The sequence below is a fragment of the Eleutherodactylus coqui genome, chromosome 6 (assembly GCF_035609145.1).
Source record: "Eleutherodactylus coqui strain aEleCoq1 chromosome 6, aEleCoq1.hap1, whole genome shotgun sequence".
NCBI lineage: Eukaryota > Metazoa > Chordata > Amphibia > Anura > Eleutherodactylidae > Eleutherodactylus > Eleutherodactylus coqui.
In genome coordinates, this window is record NC_089842.1 from 88,240,502 (window position 1) to 88,258,430 (window position 17,929).

General features: G+C 39.0%; 1 protein-coding gene across 2 annotated transcripts in view; it reads left to right on the top strand.

The window, feature by feature from the left end:
* DEDD2 (death effector domain containing 2) overlaps positions 1-17,707 on the top strand; it is a 33,415-nt gene extending 15,708 nt beyond the window's left edge. Inside the window, exons 3-9 of one of the 2 annotated variants that reach the window (XR_010793154.1) lie at positions 883-990; positions 2,308-2,433; positions 2,614-2,641; positions 3,632-3,721; positions 6,320-6,418; positions 10,791-11,000; positions 15,997-16,120. Coding sequence is in view for 1 of the 2 variants with exons in the window: in XM_066607144.1 (XP_066463241.1) it covers positions 883-990; positions 2,308-2,433; positions 15,997-16,370 (608 nt within the window). In the remaining variant the exon portion in view is untranslated. Of the gene's footprint in view, positions 1-882; positions 991-2,307; positions 2,434-2,613; positions 2,642-3,631; positions 3,722-6,319; positions 6,419-10,790; positions 11,001-15,996 lie in introns of both variants that reach the window. The other variant, XM_066607144.1, reaches the window with a different exon arrangement.
* The last annotated feature ends 222 nt before the right edge of the window (positions 17,708-17,929 follow it).

Consider the following 17,929-nt stretch of genomic DNA (forward strand, 5'->3'; position numbering starts at 1 on the left):
GGTGATTTAAAAATAAAGTTTAATTTTGTGCTGTCCGCTGCCACAGGTGGTACTCTGTAGATGGGACCTCTGACTGAGGTGATCTCTCATTGAGCTGCTCCACAGCTCTGATTGACAGTTGTAACATCCAACCAGGTGGCTGCTACAGCTGTTAGTCAGCTCTCTGGCTCAGTTTAATGCAGAGTACTTTGGTAAGACGTCCTGCCTAAGACCTCATGTCCACTGGCGTGTCGGATTCCGCATGTGGGAGCCTGCAGCGGAAACCGACCCTACCCGCGACCCTGCTTAGCTTAGCGGGTCTTCTGTTTTCTGTGCTGCGGATGTGTGCGGAAGGGCTGTACATTTTTTTCCCCCCCAAACTCCTGCTTTCCCACAGAATCCGTGGATTGTCCGCAGTGTCAACTGTGGACGTGCCGTGGATTGGACGGATTCCACGGCAAGAGAAGCCGTCCATGCAGGAACTGCACTAAAATGGAGCATGTGGCGATTTGTTTTCCGCATGCGGTATCCGAAAAACAAATCTGCATGTTTAAATTGAAGTGCAGACAGCCATACTTGCCTGTGAGCCGCTTAAAGTGCGGATCTTCCATGGAGGTGCCCTGCGCAGATTCCGCAAATCCAATCCGCCCGTGGACATTGGGCCTTAAGATCATTTGTGTGGCAAAGATTGTTGATGGTATCAGTCATTGTAACTCTGCTCAAAGGTATGTATAAGTTTTGCTTATCTGACCCTGCCTTGCAAAACAGATCAGCTCCCCTTTCAACTTTTTTAGGTTTATTTTGTTTAGAAACTAGTATGCCATCAAAGCTTTTTTAAAGTTTGCTAATATAATCTATCTCACTACAAATTGTAATCATACCTTTCTTTCATGTGCTTTGCAGTGTCCCCAGAAAGATACACATATGGTCCTTCAGTTGTAGACGCTGGCAATAAGATGGATGATTGTCTGAATTCAACATCACAGACCAGTGAAGACAGCTGGGAAACTGGTAATACTTAAATGTAATGTTAGGAGCTGTGTGAATTTGTAACAACTACCGTATATACTCGAGTATTAGCCGACCCGAGTATAAGCCGAATCAATACGTTTTACCACAAAAAAATGGTAAAACTTATTAACTGGAGTATAAGTCTAGCTATACTGTATATCCTAGGTAAAAAAACACACATTACTCACCTCCCAGCCGGCGTCTGTGTCGCCGACGCAATGCTCTCCCCGGTGGTACGGCAAGCTACTTCAGACTTCTCCCTGTTGTCATCTCCCTGGCTCTGTTTTGAATTCACCCGCCATCAGCGCTGTTTAACTAAGTGCTGTGATTGGATCGAGCGCCAGCCAATCACAGCCGGGGTGTGATAAACAAATCACAGCCATTCAGTGATGTCATTCACTGAATGGCTGTGAATGATCGAGCGTCGGCTGTGATTGGTTGGCGCTCAATCCAATCACAGCACTTAGTTAAACAGCGCTGACGTCAGAGAAATTCGAAACCAAGCCGGGAGATGACAATGGTGAGAAGTCTGAAGCAGCTAAAAAGTAAAAATCCTGGAACATCTTTTGCATATATAAATGAAAAAAAATAGTTTTATTACTACAAGGTAAATCATTTTATTTGCTTGGCATTTTTTGTGTTCCAAATTGTAATGACCTTCCAAGTTTTATATATTTGTAACTGAAAATTTATTGCCCATTCAAGTAATTTGAAAAGCAACAACTGTCATATTTGAACAAACAATTGTGCTTATATGGTGGCCATTGTGAGAACTAGCAAAACTGATGTTTACTCTATTTATTTATCTAAAATGCTTTTGTGCTGAAAAACCCCTCTAAAGGGCTGGCTATTCGGGGTCTCAGTCCTCGTAGCTTGATGCTCTCAAATGATTGACGGGACAAATGAAGTTTGGGGAAGGGGGATAAGTAATCCCGTTAATTGAAATGTGTAGTAAGGGGGGAATCCAACAAATGCTGCCTGCAAGCTACTGTTGTAGCTGAAGAAATCACATCTTTACTACTCACTCTTGCTGTACACTGTACTACACGATCATTTTAGTTCTCTGAATATTAGACAATTACAAAGCAAAATCTGCTATTGTGTGTACAGTGTGTAGACTACAGCACAGCAGCAGGCTCCTCCCACCAGTTCCTAGAACTGAGAATCCGATATACACCCAGCAGAGGGGAAAGATGGAGGTAAAAATTACCTAAGTCATATAATTACTAGAAATAATGTAAATCTTCATGTACACGCATGGCAGCCTATTCTGAAAAGGTAAGCTTTAAAGATTCTGTTATTTGCTGTATGTCGTAGGATCTAGTGCTAAGAAAAGGAGGAGCGCTGGAAAAAAAAACAGGAGCCGCTGCACAAAACCCAAAAAGAACAAAGTGAGCGATGTTATCCCACCAGCTGAGATAAGACAGAGCAAAGTAACATGCGGTAAGTCTTACCATAAATCAATCTGTCATTAGCTCTCCAAGCATCTCTTCTGAAATGTTTCATCCATATTTTATGAAGAACCTTGACCTTAATGGGAACAAATTTTTATATATAGTTACTAAGGAGTCACATCTGTGCAAGAGGCTTGCCTATAACTGACATTTTTCTTGATTCTCTCAGTGGTTCGGACTGTCAGCTTCTCTAAAAAGTTAAGTGATATGCTTTCGTGTCTGCCCACTAACACTTTCTCTTAACTGCAGCAAATGCTAGTTCCTCTGGTAGCTAATGTTTGCCTCTACATAACATTCGAATTACACGACTGGATCTGTTAACTGGAGCTGCATGATTCTAAAGCAATTAAGTGTTGTGGCGCTGCCTAAGAAATGATGAATCCACTACATCACTTGGCCCAATATTTGCTAACTTACAACTATATGGACTGCATTACTTAGCAGAGTTGAAATCTCTTTTTCCAGGTGAAATTTGGTCCCGTTCTCCTGTCTTTGACATACTGCTTTATAACATCCTGCCTCATTAGTTTATTGTATTGTGCTGTTATCTATGAAGCTAATTAAAGAAATAAAAACGCACAATACCAGGCTTGCGGTGGAAAAAATAACTTCATATTGGCTTTTTTCCATCTTTTATTAATAGAAAAGAAAAGCTTAGCTTTGTTCAGTTGAAACAACTATTACAAAATTATTGAATACTTACTAAAACTCTAAGCATTTTGCAATGAGTCGGCTCTTGTTTCACAAGATGTGCATATTTCTGTCTTGTACGTACAGTTAACTTCTGAGAGTGCCCTCCACTTCTTTTAAGGATGCTGTTATACGTATAGCTGTTGGCATCAGGAAGCTGGAATATTCAGGCTTCAAACATGTTCACCTGCATGACTTGAATACTAGGAATTTTCTACCTTCATAGATTTTATGAGCTCAAGTGCTTGTCTATAGACTATTTCATATCCACATCCTTGTTAACCATAACTTGCTTCTATGAACATGTTACCTGAAATGCCCAAATGAAGAAAAAGGGGGGGAGGGAGTGGAAATTTTTCAACCATTGAAGTAGGCTTAAAATTCATCATAACACCATGCACGTCTGTTAGCTACCCATTCAGTGTGTTTTCCAGAACAAGGCATCAATTCAATGTGTCATGTAATTTCTCTGTGCTCCGTTTCTCACATTTTGACAGTTGCAGGAAAATGGTGCGCAAGAAGATATTTACTAATAAAACTAGTAAATACAAAAAATACCTTCAAACCTGTGCTACCTGGATGAAACAGTAAGACCTTTCAACTCTTGAGTGTTGTCTTTTTTTTTTTTTCCCCCCTATTATTTTTCTCAAAATTTTTTTCATAATATAACTAATTTTCACTTGCAGATGGACCAGTTTAATTCTAGATGGTGGTCCTTTCTGACAATGCTGAAAAAATATTAGGGTGTTTTTCAATGTTGAAGAGATTCATTGAATTTTTGAATACCTCTTCAGCAGCGAAAGCATTGTTCCGCACAGTTCTTTTGGGTTATATTTTTATAATCCAAGGCACAAATGCCTAATTAGTATGTATATTTTGTTAGTTCTGCACTTGCAAGACATCCTTTGGTGTAGGAGCAATAAAACTTCACATTCAACACTGTATGCATACGTGTATAAATATTTTATGACCTCTTGAAGACTTGTGGGCAACCTTACCTCGTTTCAATTTGTTTGCCTCCGTATTATACCAGTGTGCACCAGTGACAAATGCTTTCAAGGCACTTGTTTAGTGCTGAATACTGAATGGTCGGTTTTTCCATCACAGAATGTTAAATGTGCTCAAGTATTAGTGCAAAGTAAACTAAACCTCGTTTTATACTTCAACCCTTTTAAAATGTACCTGTCACTGACTTCAAGTACAGATGCCTTGCAGAGCTCAAAGGGAACAGCTATACCCATTTGGTCCAAGTATGTTTTATTCTTAAACATTGCTGCGTTTCAGAAAAAAACATACTTGGAAGTTAGACTTGGTGTTCAGAGTCAGAGGTGGACAGCCTTGGGCTCTCCCCGCCCACAGCATCAAGAATTGCAGCTTTCTCCATATACATAAGCATGAGCCGCTATTCTTGATGCTACGGGTGGAGAGCAGCCTTATGCGCTCTGCCTCTTTAACTTGGAGCTCTATTGAGCTCTGAGTCAGACTTCTAAGGCTGGGTTCACACAGGGCGGATTTGCCGCGGAAATTCCGTGCGGAATTTCGCCGCGGCAAATTCGCATGCGGCCGCTAATTCCGGATTAGCCAGCCATGTGGACGAGATTTCTCAGAAATCTCGTCCACACAGGACGGCAAATCAGCTGCGGCTAAGCCGGCAGAAGCCGCTGCTGCCGTGTGGATTTGTCGACCGCAGCGTGTCTATTTTTTTTTTCCCGCTGCGGCCACGCTCTCCTCTATGGGAGCGCTGGCCGCAGCGGAAGAGCGAGCGGCCGGGCCGCTTCGAAGCCGCTGCAGCCAAACCGTGACATTTCCATCGGGAATCCGCCCTATGTGACCGTGGCCTTAGGTTTTGTGTGTTTTTTGTTTTTTTTTTTAGGTGTTTTTTCCCCCTGATATGATCCTGGTAACAGGTGTCCTTTAAATTTATTTGAGAGGATTTATGAAGGGTTAAAAAAAAATAAAAATAAATACCATATATACTCGAGTATAAGCCTAGTTTTTCAGCATGTTTTTTTTATGCTGAAAAAAAACTCTTGGCTTATACTTGAGTGAGGTAAACAAACAAAAAAAACCCCCTGCAATACTCACCTCCCAGCTGGTGTTTGTGTCCCCGGCGCGATGGTCTCCCTGGGGGTGTGGCAAGCTGCTTGAGAATTCTCCCCGCTGTCATCTCCCTGCTTGGCTTTGAATTCTCTCGCCGTCTTCACTGTGTAAGTAAGCGCTGTGATTGGATCGAGCGCCAGCCAATCACAGCCATTCAGTGGATGAAATCACTGATGACCGTGGGGAGATGACAGAGATGACAGTGGGGAGAATTCTGAAGCAGCTTGCCCGAATCGCCGGGGAGACCATCGCGCCAGGGACACAGATGCCGGCTGGGAGGTGAGTATTGCATTTATTTACCTAGTATATACTGGAGTATAGCTAGGCTTATACTCGAGTCAATACGTTTTTCCAGTTTTTTGTGGAAAAACGTATTGGCTCGGCTTATACTCTGGTCGGCTAATAATCGAGTATATACGGTATATATATGCAATTGGAGCGCAGCTTTTCTCTTATTTTGTGCATTTGAAAGCTTGGCTTAGACTTTTTCATAAATCTGTTTGAATTTGTTCGTTTTGTAAAGCAGATTTTATAACTTGGACAACCCTTTTAATTGGAAGACTTAATCAACTGCTTCTGAATGGGTTCCCGATCATGAAAAATTTGCAAATGCCTGATACTGCTGCTCTGCTTGTTACTCACTACCCGCTGTAGTCTCCTTGCTGACGTCCTCTTTTACAGGCTGCCTACAAACAAGCTGCTGCAGCCAATGACAGCAGCGTGTAAAAAACAATCTGGCGAAGACCAGAGCTTGCAGTGGGAGAATGGTCAGTGTCAGCTGTTTATTTTTCATGATATGGGGCTTGTTTAGAGACCCTTTATATAAATCAGACAACCCCTTTAACATATATACACTTTTGTGCCCTACGTTACTTTTTTAAAAAACAGACATGTATATATGGTTTCATTTTTTTCCCTTGGATAGTCTTCTGACTGGTGCTGTTTGCAAGTGTGCAGTGTGAGTAAGCTTTTTAGGTTGTTGCTGTCCTTTTACATGAAGTTCTCCTCCTCGATGTATCATGTAAATGTCATGATATTGTGTTGCTCTTCTCTTCAGTCGACTTTCTCTAAAATTTAACTTCCAGGTTACTGAGGAAAGGTTGATGCTTAAGAGAGAAAATCTCTCTGTAAAAGAAATGATCATGATCTCTACCCTTCAAAAATACAAGCATACCATAAAAAAGGTAAATGTATGCCTCTACAAGTGAGAGGCAGTTAGTATTCCCAAGTACAACATGACCATCAGTATCTGTCCTCTTGCTCTCTGCATGCAAATTCAGAACCCTCGTGCTGGAATGTTAATTTGTTCATATTTTAGCAGGAGTGTTAGCTATAATGTTGCTACTAGTGTACACTCACTGTTCACTTAGTTGGCAGCTGATATCCAACCCTACTTCTTCTTCAGCTTAGAGTCCTTACCTTTCAGATAGTGGTCTCTTCCAGTTTCATATCTTTGAACTGTTACACCATTTCATTGAATAGTTTGCCTGCTCTTAATCCTCACAAAATAGATTTCTGCTAGAATATTGTTCACTTGCTGCAGATACCAGAAATAAAAGGTCCTTTTGTAGCTCCTCATTGGATGTAAGGTGTATACAATCATTTAGCATGATCTTAAAAGGTTGTATGAGAGAAAAAAAAACAAAAACAGCATCTCCATTGTCTGGTATTGAGGCTGTACTGCTGCACCACCCACAGGCCTTCGACACAGAGTGGTGCCAACTACACCTCCATTCATTCTGGGCCAATCAAATGTACATACATTTGAGCTAGTTAAAGAGCAACTCCAGTCAGAAATGAATGTTTCATAGTATTGTCCATGAGGTGCATTATTTATTTATCTTTTAGCAGATCATTTTTATTGAAATGTTATATTTTTCAATGCAATTACCCCTTAATTTAAGCAAAGTATATACATAGACCATTACATTATCCCACCCAAACAATACAATTAGTCATAACTATATTTAGGCAAATCATAATTGCACCCATCCCAAACAAAAAAACAAAACATTTTAGATACTTACAAAAAAACATAACTGTACTCCACCTTCTTATACCACACCAACACCCATCAACTTTTCTGCAATACCTCAACGTTACCAGCTTTCAGTGTGAACTATCTGTTATATATATCAGACTATCTTCCCCAAATTTCCTCAAATTTAATCAAACGGCTTATTTATTTGATATATCTTCCTTTCCAAAGATATACAATCTTTTATTTTTGCAACAATCTCCTACTGTCAGGGTCAGGCTGCATCCAACTGGCAGTAATCCACTTCTGCGCCTGATACAATGCTCTCTGAATTCCCCAAAGCGTAGGCCTCTCAAGCCAATCAACAATAACCGCTATACAAATTAGGACCAATATCGACAGATGTATTTTTTAAAATTATCTCTAATGCACCATTTCATAATTCACGCAAAATTCATACATTTCAGACAGTCTACGGTTAATCTAATCGCCATGATAAAGAACTTTAATGGAGTACGATAAACTCTATGCACTAAATACAATTGCGACAGTCGTTGACTTTCAGATAGAGATATTTGTCTAATGGCAAAACTTGCTAAACTTTATTCCATAGTTTAATTATTAAAATGTCTGATATCCTTTTTCTTCCTTTCCTCCCTGTCTTACATACAGTTGTAGGTAGGCTACAACCTGTCAAGTAAGAAACAAGTCCACCATTCAACCCCACCCCATTTCTTTCTCCCCAACCATTCAACTGTTGCAATTGAGACGCCAAAAATGTATCCAAATATTCGGAATTGCCAATCCTCCAGACTGTGTTTATCCCTTTGAAGGGTCTCCAATTTTATTTTAGCAGATTTCTAAATCCATAATAGACTTCTAAATATCGTATGGAGTCTAAAAAAATATTGTGATTGAATCCAAAACCGGAGAGTTTTCTAGTATATAAAGGAGCTGTGGCTTCAGAACCATTTTAATAAGATTTCCCTTGCCAATTATCGACAGTGGGAGACTATTCTAGACCTGACCTTATCCTCAAACTTTTGTACTAATGGAAGCAGATTGGCAGAAATGTAATCTTGAGGCTTAGAAGATAGGTGCATTATTATTAGTGCACAATGGAGTCGTAAAGTTATTCTTGATAGAAGATTAGCTGTGGCCTTTAAATGCCCTGTGTGGACGGCACCCAAATGGTCAAAAGCAAACGGCATTAAGAAAGAAAAAAGATATGCCATTCTCCTAGTGATCTCTTATGCCTAGTCTGCAACTGGACCACCTGTCAAGTGATTTTCCCTTGGGAAGGCAAACCTCTGTTGGGCATCAAGCCCAAATTTATTGTACCCATCAGGACTTTTATTGGCCAATTATTAGGGAAACTAATAATTGCCTCCATGTAAAACGTTCTGTCCATAGATTTTACCATAATAGATTCTGTTTATCTTCCCACTATATAACGTGCTTCCCACTATATAACGTGCATGTATGTCACGGGAAGGAAGTGATTCACGCAAAATGCTATACGTTTACAACCTCTACATTGCACGGACTCCTATAGGCATATAGGCAGCAGAAGGTGACTGTGACTGACAGCTGGGGTCTCTTTGCAGTGACCAGAGTCAAAGGCAGCTCTAATTCTGGTCACTTATCCATTTTAGATGCCACAGTTAGTGCACACTGACACCTACAGGGTTTACAGAGGGTGGGTGATTCCCACCCCCATCCTTTCATGCCATCGTTGCCCCCTGATGAGATTACGTGGCACTGATGGTTGCCATAGCAATTTGAGGCCAATTAATGGCCTTGCGGTATGCCATGATCTAAAAGGCTAAACTATTAGGAATATTGCATAAGCACAGCAGTGTCTTTAAGCGATGAAACTGTCGTATGTTCCAATTTCAGACAAATAAAAATGTAACTAAACGTTTATAAAACTTTTCAGGTAAAAAAAAATAAAAAAAATTTAAAAATAACATTTATTACAGGAAAAATGCAAATAAAAGCTCTACAGAATTGGTATTGCAGTGTTCTTAATAATCCCTAATGTTAACTTATTTAACAGTGTTTCTTTTTTTTTTCGGCTTTCAATGTTAGAACTGCCTTTTTTAAATTTATTTATTTTTTATTAACCCGCCTGCCTAAAAAAACTGAATAAATAGATCAAAAAGTTATATGAACACCCAAAGTGGTACTAAACGTCAACTTGTCCTGCAAGACAGCTAGTCCGTACGCTGCATAATTATAAATGTTCTGGCTCTCTGAATGTGGCAATAATTTTTTTTCTCCTGTGAAAAATGTTTTTAATGTATAAAATATTTAAACCATATGCATTTTGGTATTGACAATATTATACTGACCTGTAGAATAATGTTGACCTGTCCTTTACATCATGCAGTGAATAGCCTATGAAAAAAACAAGCGATGCAAGTATTTTTTAATATTACAGCTTCCAAAACGCCCAATAAAAAGTGATAGAAAAGTAAGGTTTACTCCAAATGGTACCAATGAAGATAAAAAAGGCTCATTCTGCAAGAAAATTATTTGATTTTGCACAAACTACGAAAATTATATAAATTTGGTATTGCTGTAATTGTATCAATCCACAGAGTAAGATTAATGTCATTCATACAGCATATGTTACACGGTTCCCTAGATGGGAAAATGGTCATTGGTCTCTGAATATGGCAATGAGAAATCATTTTATTGTTCAAAAGTAGAAAAACCTAAAAAAGGGGGTGGGGGGATGGCATTGCTTTTTCATTCCCTATTATGAAATTGAGACCATTTGAGCAAAACCTGTTTTTGGAAAAATTGTAATTTACTTAAAAAGTCCAACTCCAAGACACCTATGTCATCAAAATACCCACTATATACTCCCATGAGGGATGTAGTTTTCGAAATAGTGTTCCTTAAGGACTGTTTGTTGGCAACTCAAGGCCTCTGCAAACATGAAATGGTGTCTGGAAAAAGTCCTAGTAAAAGCTGCTATAATCCACAAGTTGCTTCTTCATTAGACTAAAAGTAACAGAACCATGGAAAGAAGAAAATGTCTGTCAAGAAATAGTAATGTTATTTGATCCATCATGTTTGACCGAAGTTGCTCTTTATTGGTGAATATAAACACAGCAGACCTCTTACAGAAACGTCTGCGACTAAAAATCATTCCCATAGACTTGAATAGGGTTGTTTCTACAAACCCCGGTCAGAATGGAGCCGTCTACGTATGTGAACACTGCTCACTTTTTTGCAACAAAAAAAGTCTATAATTTGATATTGAGAACCCTTCTAGCAAATTTATACCGATGGATTCCAGCATCCTTAGTGTGTGTTCTGTCCATAAGATGACTACGTATGCCTTCTTCCAAGATGCATCTTTTATCTTCTGCTATCTGCTGCTACAACATTTTTTTTAAATTCAGTTTAGTGAGATTTTTGTAGTTCGTTTTACAAAGGAAATATATATATAATGTAAATAGATTTAAAAAGGCACCTTTTTGTAGTGAAATTTAATATCTTGCTGCTTAGAAAACAAATGTTCTATGTATTTGTGAAAACTTCAACCTGTCTCTCTCGGTTCACAGTTAAGACCTCCAATGGAAAAAACCTTAAAAAGCTGCTCTGACAGCCTGGCTCTGCAACTCAATGGTAAACATGGGAGCAAAAATACAAGCTTGTGTTGTTTCTGCTTCCGTCTGCACTGTATTAGACAAGCTGCTCCACTCATCCGATACGTTAACGGTCTCCTCATGGACTTTCAGTCAATTTGTTAAGGAGTCCTAAACTTGACTCGTGTGGGTTCTCTTTTAATATTGATGTTATATAATAAAGCTTATTTTCTCAGTTGTTTAATAGAACACAAACGTGAAATTCATTTACATTGTTTCATGGTCAATACTGCAAGAATATTCTGACTGCACTCTGTGGGTGGTTAGAACAAGACTCCTACTGGTGACTTTATATGGAGAAAAAGAAGCTACTGCCTGTCAAATACTATATAACGTGCTTTTCTCATCATAGACACTTAAGGCATAGCCTGTTACGCTATGAACGTCTGATAGATGGGACCTCCACCCTTTGGAGTCTTCTGACCTGCGTTCAGGTGTGATTGATAAGAGCTGCCATTAATATTTAAAGACTGTCATCATCTTTTTTGCATCCCTTTCTGAGGGCAGCATAATGGTAGTGACAGTCACATTGGTTTCAATGATATGCTTATTGTATGTATCTGTGCAGTAGTTTTGGAGAAACTTGCATTTTAACAATAGCATCACATGCGTAGAGGACTACTTCTGGTAGTCCTGGATATTCATCCCGCCCTACAGCCATCCCGCCCTACAGCCATTGATTAGCAATTGCCTGCCTATCACTGTGCATAGAGAGCTGCCAATCATTGGCTGGAGAGTGGGATGGGTGTGGCTAGCTCATGAATATGCAGGACTAGTTCTGGGTCTGCTACTAATAAAATGCAAGTTTATCCAAACCTGTACAGATACACTGATTGTGGTAATGGCTCTGTTGTATGTAACAGACACTACTTTATGTTCTCATTGAGGGCTGCAAAAACATGGTGACAGGTTCCCTTTAAAAAAAAAGGTCTTTAAACTCCACACACATGTGGCGGGTCAGTTTGTTCACATGCATTTTGACGCTTATTTTACCCCCTCATTTGAAGAGGTGAAATCTGCAGTATAAATTGGCATTCTGCAGGTTTACAATCTGCACCACAGGTCAACTTATGCAGCAGATCATTTCCAGTGAGACTTCTTGAAATCTCATCCATACTGTCAGCATTATAAAATACTGCAGATTTTACGCAACCAGTTCATTGCAGAAAATGTGGAGCATTTCTGCTACATGTGAATATCCCCATGACGTTAAAGAACCACTTTTGAAAAATTTTTCTTCTCTTTTTGGGGAAATCCATCCCAGGATCACTGATTTTTGCTGTGAAGAGTCCAACTGTGTAGCTCCTCTCCAGGCTGTGTATTCTCTGGGCCTCCAGGTCACATGACCAGCTCTTTGGCAATGCTCTATGTCGGTGTTTCCCAACTCCAGTCCTCAGGGACCCCAACAGGTCATGTTTTCAGGATTTCCTCAGTATTGCACAGGTGATGTAATTCTTGTGAATGCCTCAGACATTACCACAGGCGTTCTTACTATAGGATATCCTAAAAACATGACCTGTTGGGGTGCCTTGAGGACCAGAGTTCGGAAACTCTGTTAATGGGCCAGTAATGTCAACTGCCATGAAAAAGCTTTCTTGCCCATAGCCTCCAATCACAGTCAAGCTTTCATTCTAAAGAGCAGAATATGAGATGAAAACTTCACTGTTAGTGGTTGCCATGGGCAAGAAACAGTTTTTTTCCTTTTGAGAGTTGACATAAAGCTGACCCATTTCCTGTAGGGCAGAGAGCATGGCTATTTGATCGTGAGACTGGAAGAAAGGTGTGAAAACACAGCCTGGAGAGGATGAGTGACTGACAGGTCTTGATTCATCATGGTAGAGATCACTGATATTTGGATGGCTTTAATTTAAGATAAGGGTTTTTTCAAGCTCTTCACACTTGAGTAATATTTGCTCTATAGTCATTGGATCTGAAGGTTACTGTGTCTATACCTCGATGGTTGGGCATTGCCACTCACAGGAGTAACTCAATTTTGCAGGGGACTACAACTTTGGACCCTTTTTCTCCAAAATCCCAGTCAGTTAGCTGATCACTAAGCTGTAGGGAGATGGAAGCACAGCTCCATCCACACTGCAGTGGCCCAGGATGGAATTTCCATTCATGTATGGCACAGGCATTGAATTGAGATAGGGTATTTCTCTTTAAAGGTCAGGCTCTGTAAACAGTGCTTCAGAGACAAAGTCAATCTTCTGTATTTCATAACGGTACCTTTCTGTAAGTCACCAGCTAAAATACCCAGAGGCAGTCAAGAAAATTGTTAGGCCTTCCTTTGTGTTGTTTTTTTTTTAAGTTAACACAGCACAGTTTAGTAGTTTCTTATCTGCAATATTTTAAGCATTGGTTTGTTATCAGTGTATATGGTAAATGAATGAAAACCAAGGAGTTGTGCCAAGTTATAAAGTTAGCCCCTATCCACAGTTTTCATACTCGGGGAATTTCCAGCTCATCCATTTAAGTGAATAGAACAACGGCCTCTACTCTAACAACCCCCTACCCTATTCTTGAATATTCCAGCTGTCAGACCTCCACCTGTGGATTGGGATAACTTTTTATAACTTGGGACAACCCCTTGTAATGTACAGTTAATCTGAATCAAGCAGAGCTTTTTGTCATCTATAGTCAATGTTTGCTTCATGTATTTCTAAAAGAAATCAGATTTGGTCATCACAGACAGGCAAGTCTGTTCAATGCTCCGCCAAAGAGCATTGTACATTTGTAATCACTTTATCGGCTAATATGTCAGCGTTACAAACCTTTTATTCCACATTCTCTTGATGAACTAATTTGTATGCAGAAAACGTAACAATAAGGCTATAAAAGGGCTCATGGTTTTGTGCGTGCGATATGTCAGAAATTACCCTGAAAATGTTTTGCCTGTTGGTGGTAGCACATCTGATCTGTACAAACAAGAAATTGGTGAAAAAGTATGTATCTGTGGAACTGGTAACATTTAAACATTGTGTAATCATGTTAATGTGAAAAAAAGTGCAACGCACGTTAAATACATTTTATGTGAACATCAATTTACAGGACAAATAAATGAGCTGTGGCATACTACCATAAAAGTGGCACAAATTACTTGATGTCTAGTATTCTTATAAAATATCAAAGAAAAGTTGTAAATAATGGCAAACACCAGATTTATGCATCAGTTTGTGACTTTTCCTCACGCCTTTGAAAAGTGACGAGAAAATTGGGTAGGCTTAACCTTCTAGCATCTTGCAATACCTAAGCATGGTGGTATGTATCGAGCTCCTAGAAGGTGAAAATTTGTTTTTTAGACTGCCTAAGATGCGCCAAATATGAGAGAATCCTGGAGAGTATTAAAAAAAAAAATAAAGCAAGCAGGGCTCTAAGTATGATAATATGCCATTTATATACCTCTGTGTAAATGCCTTTAAAAGGTGCTCGCCTCCTGTACTTGTGTTAAAGGCACAACTGCTTATAAGCATTAGAAAATAATAAATAAATGGCTACGTTGCATCAGCTGGAACTACATGCCTGACAGAACTACAGGATTTGGAAACTTCAGAGTGCGAGGAAAAAAGAAAAACCAGGGCAATGCGCTTTCTCAGCACACACATGGCTGAAGGATAGCTTGGTGGTCACAGCAAGGCCTCCGAGATGTTATAACGTACCAATAAGTATATTTTGTTAGGATTTTAAAAAAGACACTCAGCTTGAGGAAGGAGGTTCTCTGATGCATCCACCTGACACTTTTATTAATTTTTTTTAACATTCTAATGATATGTTAATTAGTATGTTATACCATCTTTGAGACCTTGCTGTGACCACCAACCTATTTATTGTATTCTTGCTCAGGGAGTGCATCCCCCCATTTCCTTATTATTCCTGAATTTTGAAATTTTCTAAAAGGTATACGCCATGTCATAAACATGCCAGCGCCCTTCATATTGACTGACTGGCAAGTGAAACTGAGAGAAAGGTATTAAGTCTGTAATGTGTGTTAACATTATAAAGATGAAGAAAAGAAAGTTAGTATTACAACTTTTAATGGACCAGTATTGATTTGTCTTGTTACAATTATTTGGACGCTTTCCATAAAATGGATGTGTGTGCACAAAATCGTTCTATGATTTCTAATGCAGACATAAGGCTCCAACCAAAATATCATACGGCTTCCATTTCCGTTAAGTGCTTTGTATTAGCTTTGGCTCTGCCACCACTTCGATATGTATTCCTCAACCATGGGGCGATCCAGAGTGCAGAGTACTGGTTCTCTCAATTCACAGCCTTAATGCCCATTGCTAATCAAAGATATGAAAGCTGTTAACAGATTTTGTGCCATCTTTGGTGTCCCCTTTGTCCATACCCAAGCATTACTTTAGCCTTGCATCACTTCATCTGTAGGAAGACGTGTTCCCTCTGGTAGAATAGCTCTGAAATCCCACTCCACTGTCATTGATCTTTACCCTTTAGGGAGATGTCATTTTTCTGTATCGAGGAAAACCAAAAATGTTCTATTTTGCACTCTTGATTAAATACTTCTACAGGTTGACTGACCTTCAACAAGAACAGAAAAAATAAAGCGGAAATAAAATCACTTATAAGCGTATGTAAGAAACAACATATTTGTTCTATTGAAGTGCTATGCGTTTTGGTCATATATTCCTATTTTCTATTTTATTTATTTTTTCCTCATTGATAGTAAAGCAAAATCCAGTAAAAGCTGCACATATTTTAACGAGCCATTTGATGCTGCAATCATAAAGTAAAACTCAGACTTGCAGTAATATACCTACTAGTACACGTTCTGTGACCAGAAAGAAATGGGGTTTTGTGAAGACATTTCTAACTCTGAAACATGAACAATAAGGACAAGTCTGTTATATTTTTAAAACCTCTTGTAAATCTTGACATTGGCTGCAAACTGGTTATTCCAGTGTGCTCCTTTAGTGCTTTAGAGCGGTTATAGCTTTGCTGGTCCTTCATATCTTGAAGGGTATACTTAACTTTTTTTAAGTGACTTAAAGTTGCATGACCTTGTAGAGTTTTGTATATGTTACACTTTTTCTAATGGTTTCCCTTTTGTTCTTCCCCCTCCACCTACATCCATTTTTTTTGTTTTGTTTTTATCCAGGAATCAGATTGCGTGTTCGAGGGGAGTACTTTCACCACGACAGGATCCTTAACCAGAATGTACGGTCTCTCAAAGAGGATCCACTGGAGAAGCAGTTTGATCTGTTCAGCCAGTCCAACACTGTGCTGAAATCCATAGACCTGGGCTCTATTATTTGCGATATTAAGTTTTCTGAACTGTCTTATCTGGATGCCTTCTGGACGGACTACATGAATGGTTCCCTGCTGGAAGCTTTAAAGGGTGTTTTTATCACAGACTCTCTAAAGGAAGTTGTAGGGCAAAAAAACATTCAGCTTCTTGTTAATGTAGATGAAGATGATTATGAAGAAGGTCGGAGATTGTTACTAGAGAATTGTGCCCAGAGGTCCGATTGAACTTCCCTTTCAATGCAAGACCTGCAACGTGTTCTGCTTGAGTTGAGAATACCTGCTTGTCACCAGGAAATGCAGAATATATAAACTGTTTCGCCTTCTCACATGTCTGTCCTACATTTACGAAGAGGAAAAAGAATCAAGGGTTTATTTTCAAAGGGGATGTCAATTATTTGAAAAAAAAAAAAAAACAACAAAAAAAACCCTGAATCGCTGATGTTTGCACTTATAGTCCATTCTTGCTCTTTCACTGTGGGTTGTGATAGGAAAAGAAGTCAGTCTGGTGCTATACAAGGAGCAGGAAGGTCTGACATTACTTATTACAGCGACCATTAGAAATATTATTTTATTGTTATAGAAGAGCTTGTTGCATTTTCCCATTCCTAAATCTACCAGGCAGTACTGTATGTTAGACTGTTCTGGTGGTGTGTGCGTGTTTTGGTTTTTTAAAAACTTTTTTTCTTTGAAGACATTGTGCAGAATCTTTTTTTATTTTTTTTCTTTCTAATTTACATATACGAAGTGTAAGCAAAGAAATTGCTAAATCGTTTTTTAGTAAGATTAGCAGTTTACAACTTGATCTCTTAAAGATGTTCTTTATCCGTTATCTAAAATTTATTTTGGCAATCTAGGTTTCACGTACAGAAAAAAATGTAAGTAAAAATAACTATGTATAAATGAAAATAAAAATTAGAGTGTGATATAACTATTAGCAGCTCAGCCGACTCGGGAGCTGCCTCTTTAATATATATAGCTCTACCTCATGGCTTTACTCCTCTTTTTTCTTTTTTTTTTTTTCTCTTCTCCCTCTTGTGGTTTTTGCCACCCTGCAATGAATATAACAGGTGAAGCAGTGGAGGGGAAAGGTCTGTAGAGAACCAGTATTCAGACTTTCAGTTCTCACACCTGCATGGCATGACATGTCAGAGTCTGCCTTCTAGTGAATTAAGAGGCTGAATCTTAGAATTTGGTTATTAGCGGGCTTGAGTTTATACCGTGTGCTGCTGGTTAGCCTGACGTATATGCCAGTGGTTTCACAGTACAGTGCTTATGACTAGCAGATGCAGACTTTTCCTGTTCACCTGTTTGTTAAAAAGTGAGATGTAGGACCCATGTCCGCCTGCAACAAGTATTCTTGTTTTGTTGAACTACTTGCTAGTCATCCTACAGACCTCTATAATTTCTAAATCTTTGTACTGGATCCCAACAAAAGGGATAACTTTTATTATGTAAATAAGCTTTCGGAGAAAGCTTTGTAAAAAATGTTTTTGTAATACAAAGGAAAAAAATTCCAAATGTTTCTTGTAAATCAAAAGTAATAAAAAAAAGTGAAATCTTGACTGTGTCTTAGAATGTTTATATTTAAAATTGCAATTCACTTTGATTTCACTTACAGCACACCTCAGGATTTTTAAACCAATGAAGAGATGACTAATAAGTCCATGGGATGCACGCCAACAGTTTAGGGGTCAGAGCCTCCAAAACCCCAATAAAGATATATTCCACTTTCTCACAAAGGGAATGGCAGTATCCAGGGCGTAGTGCAAAACGATAATTTATTC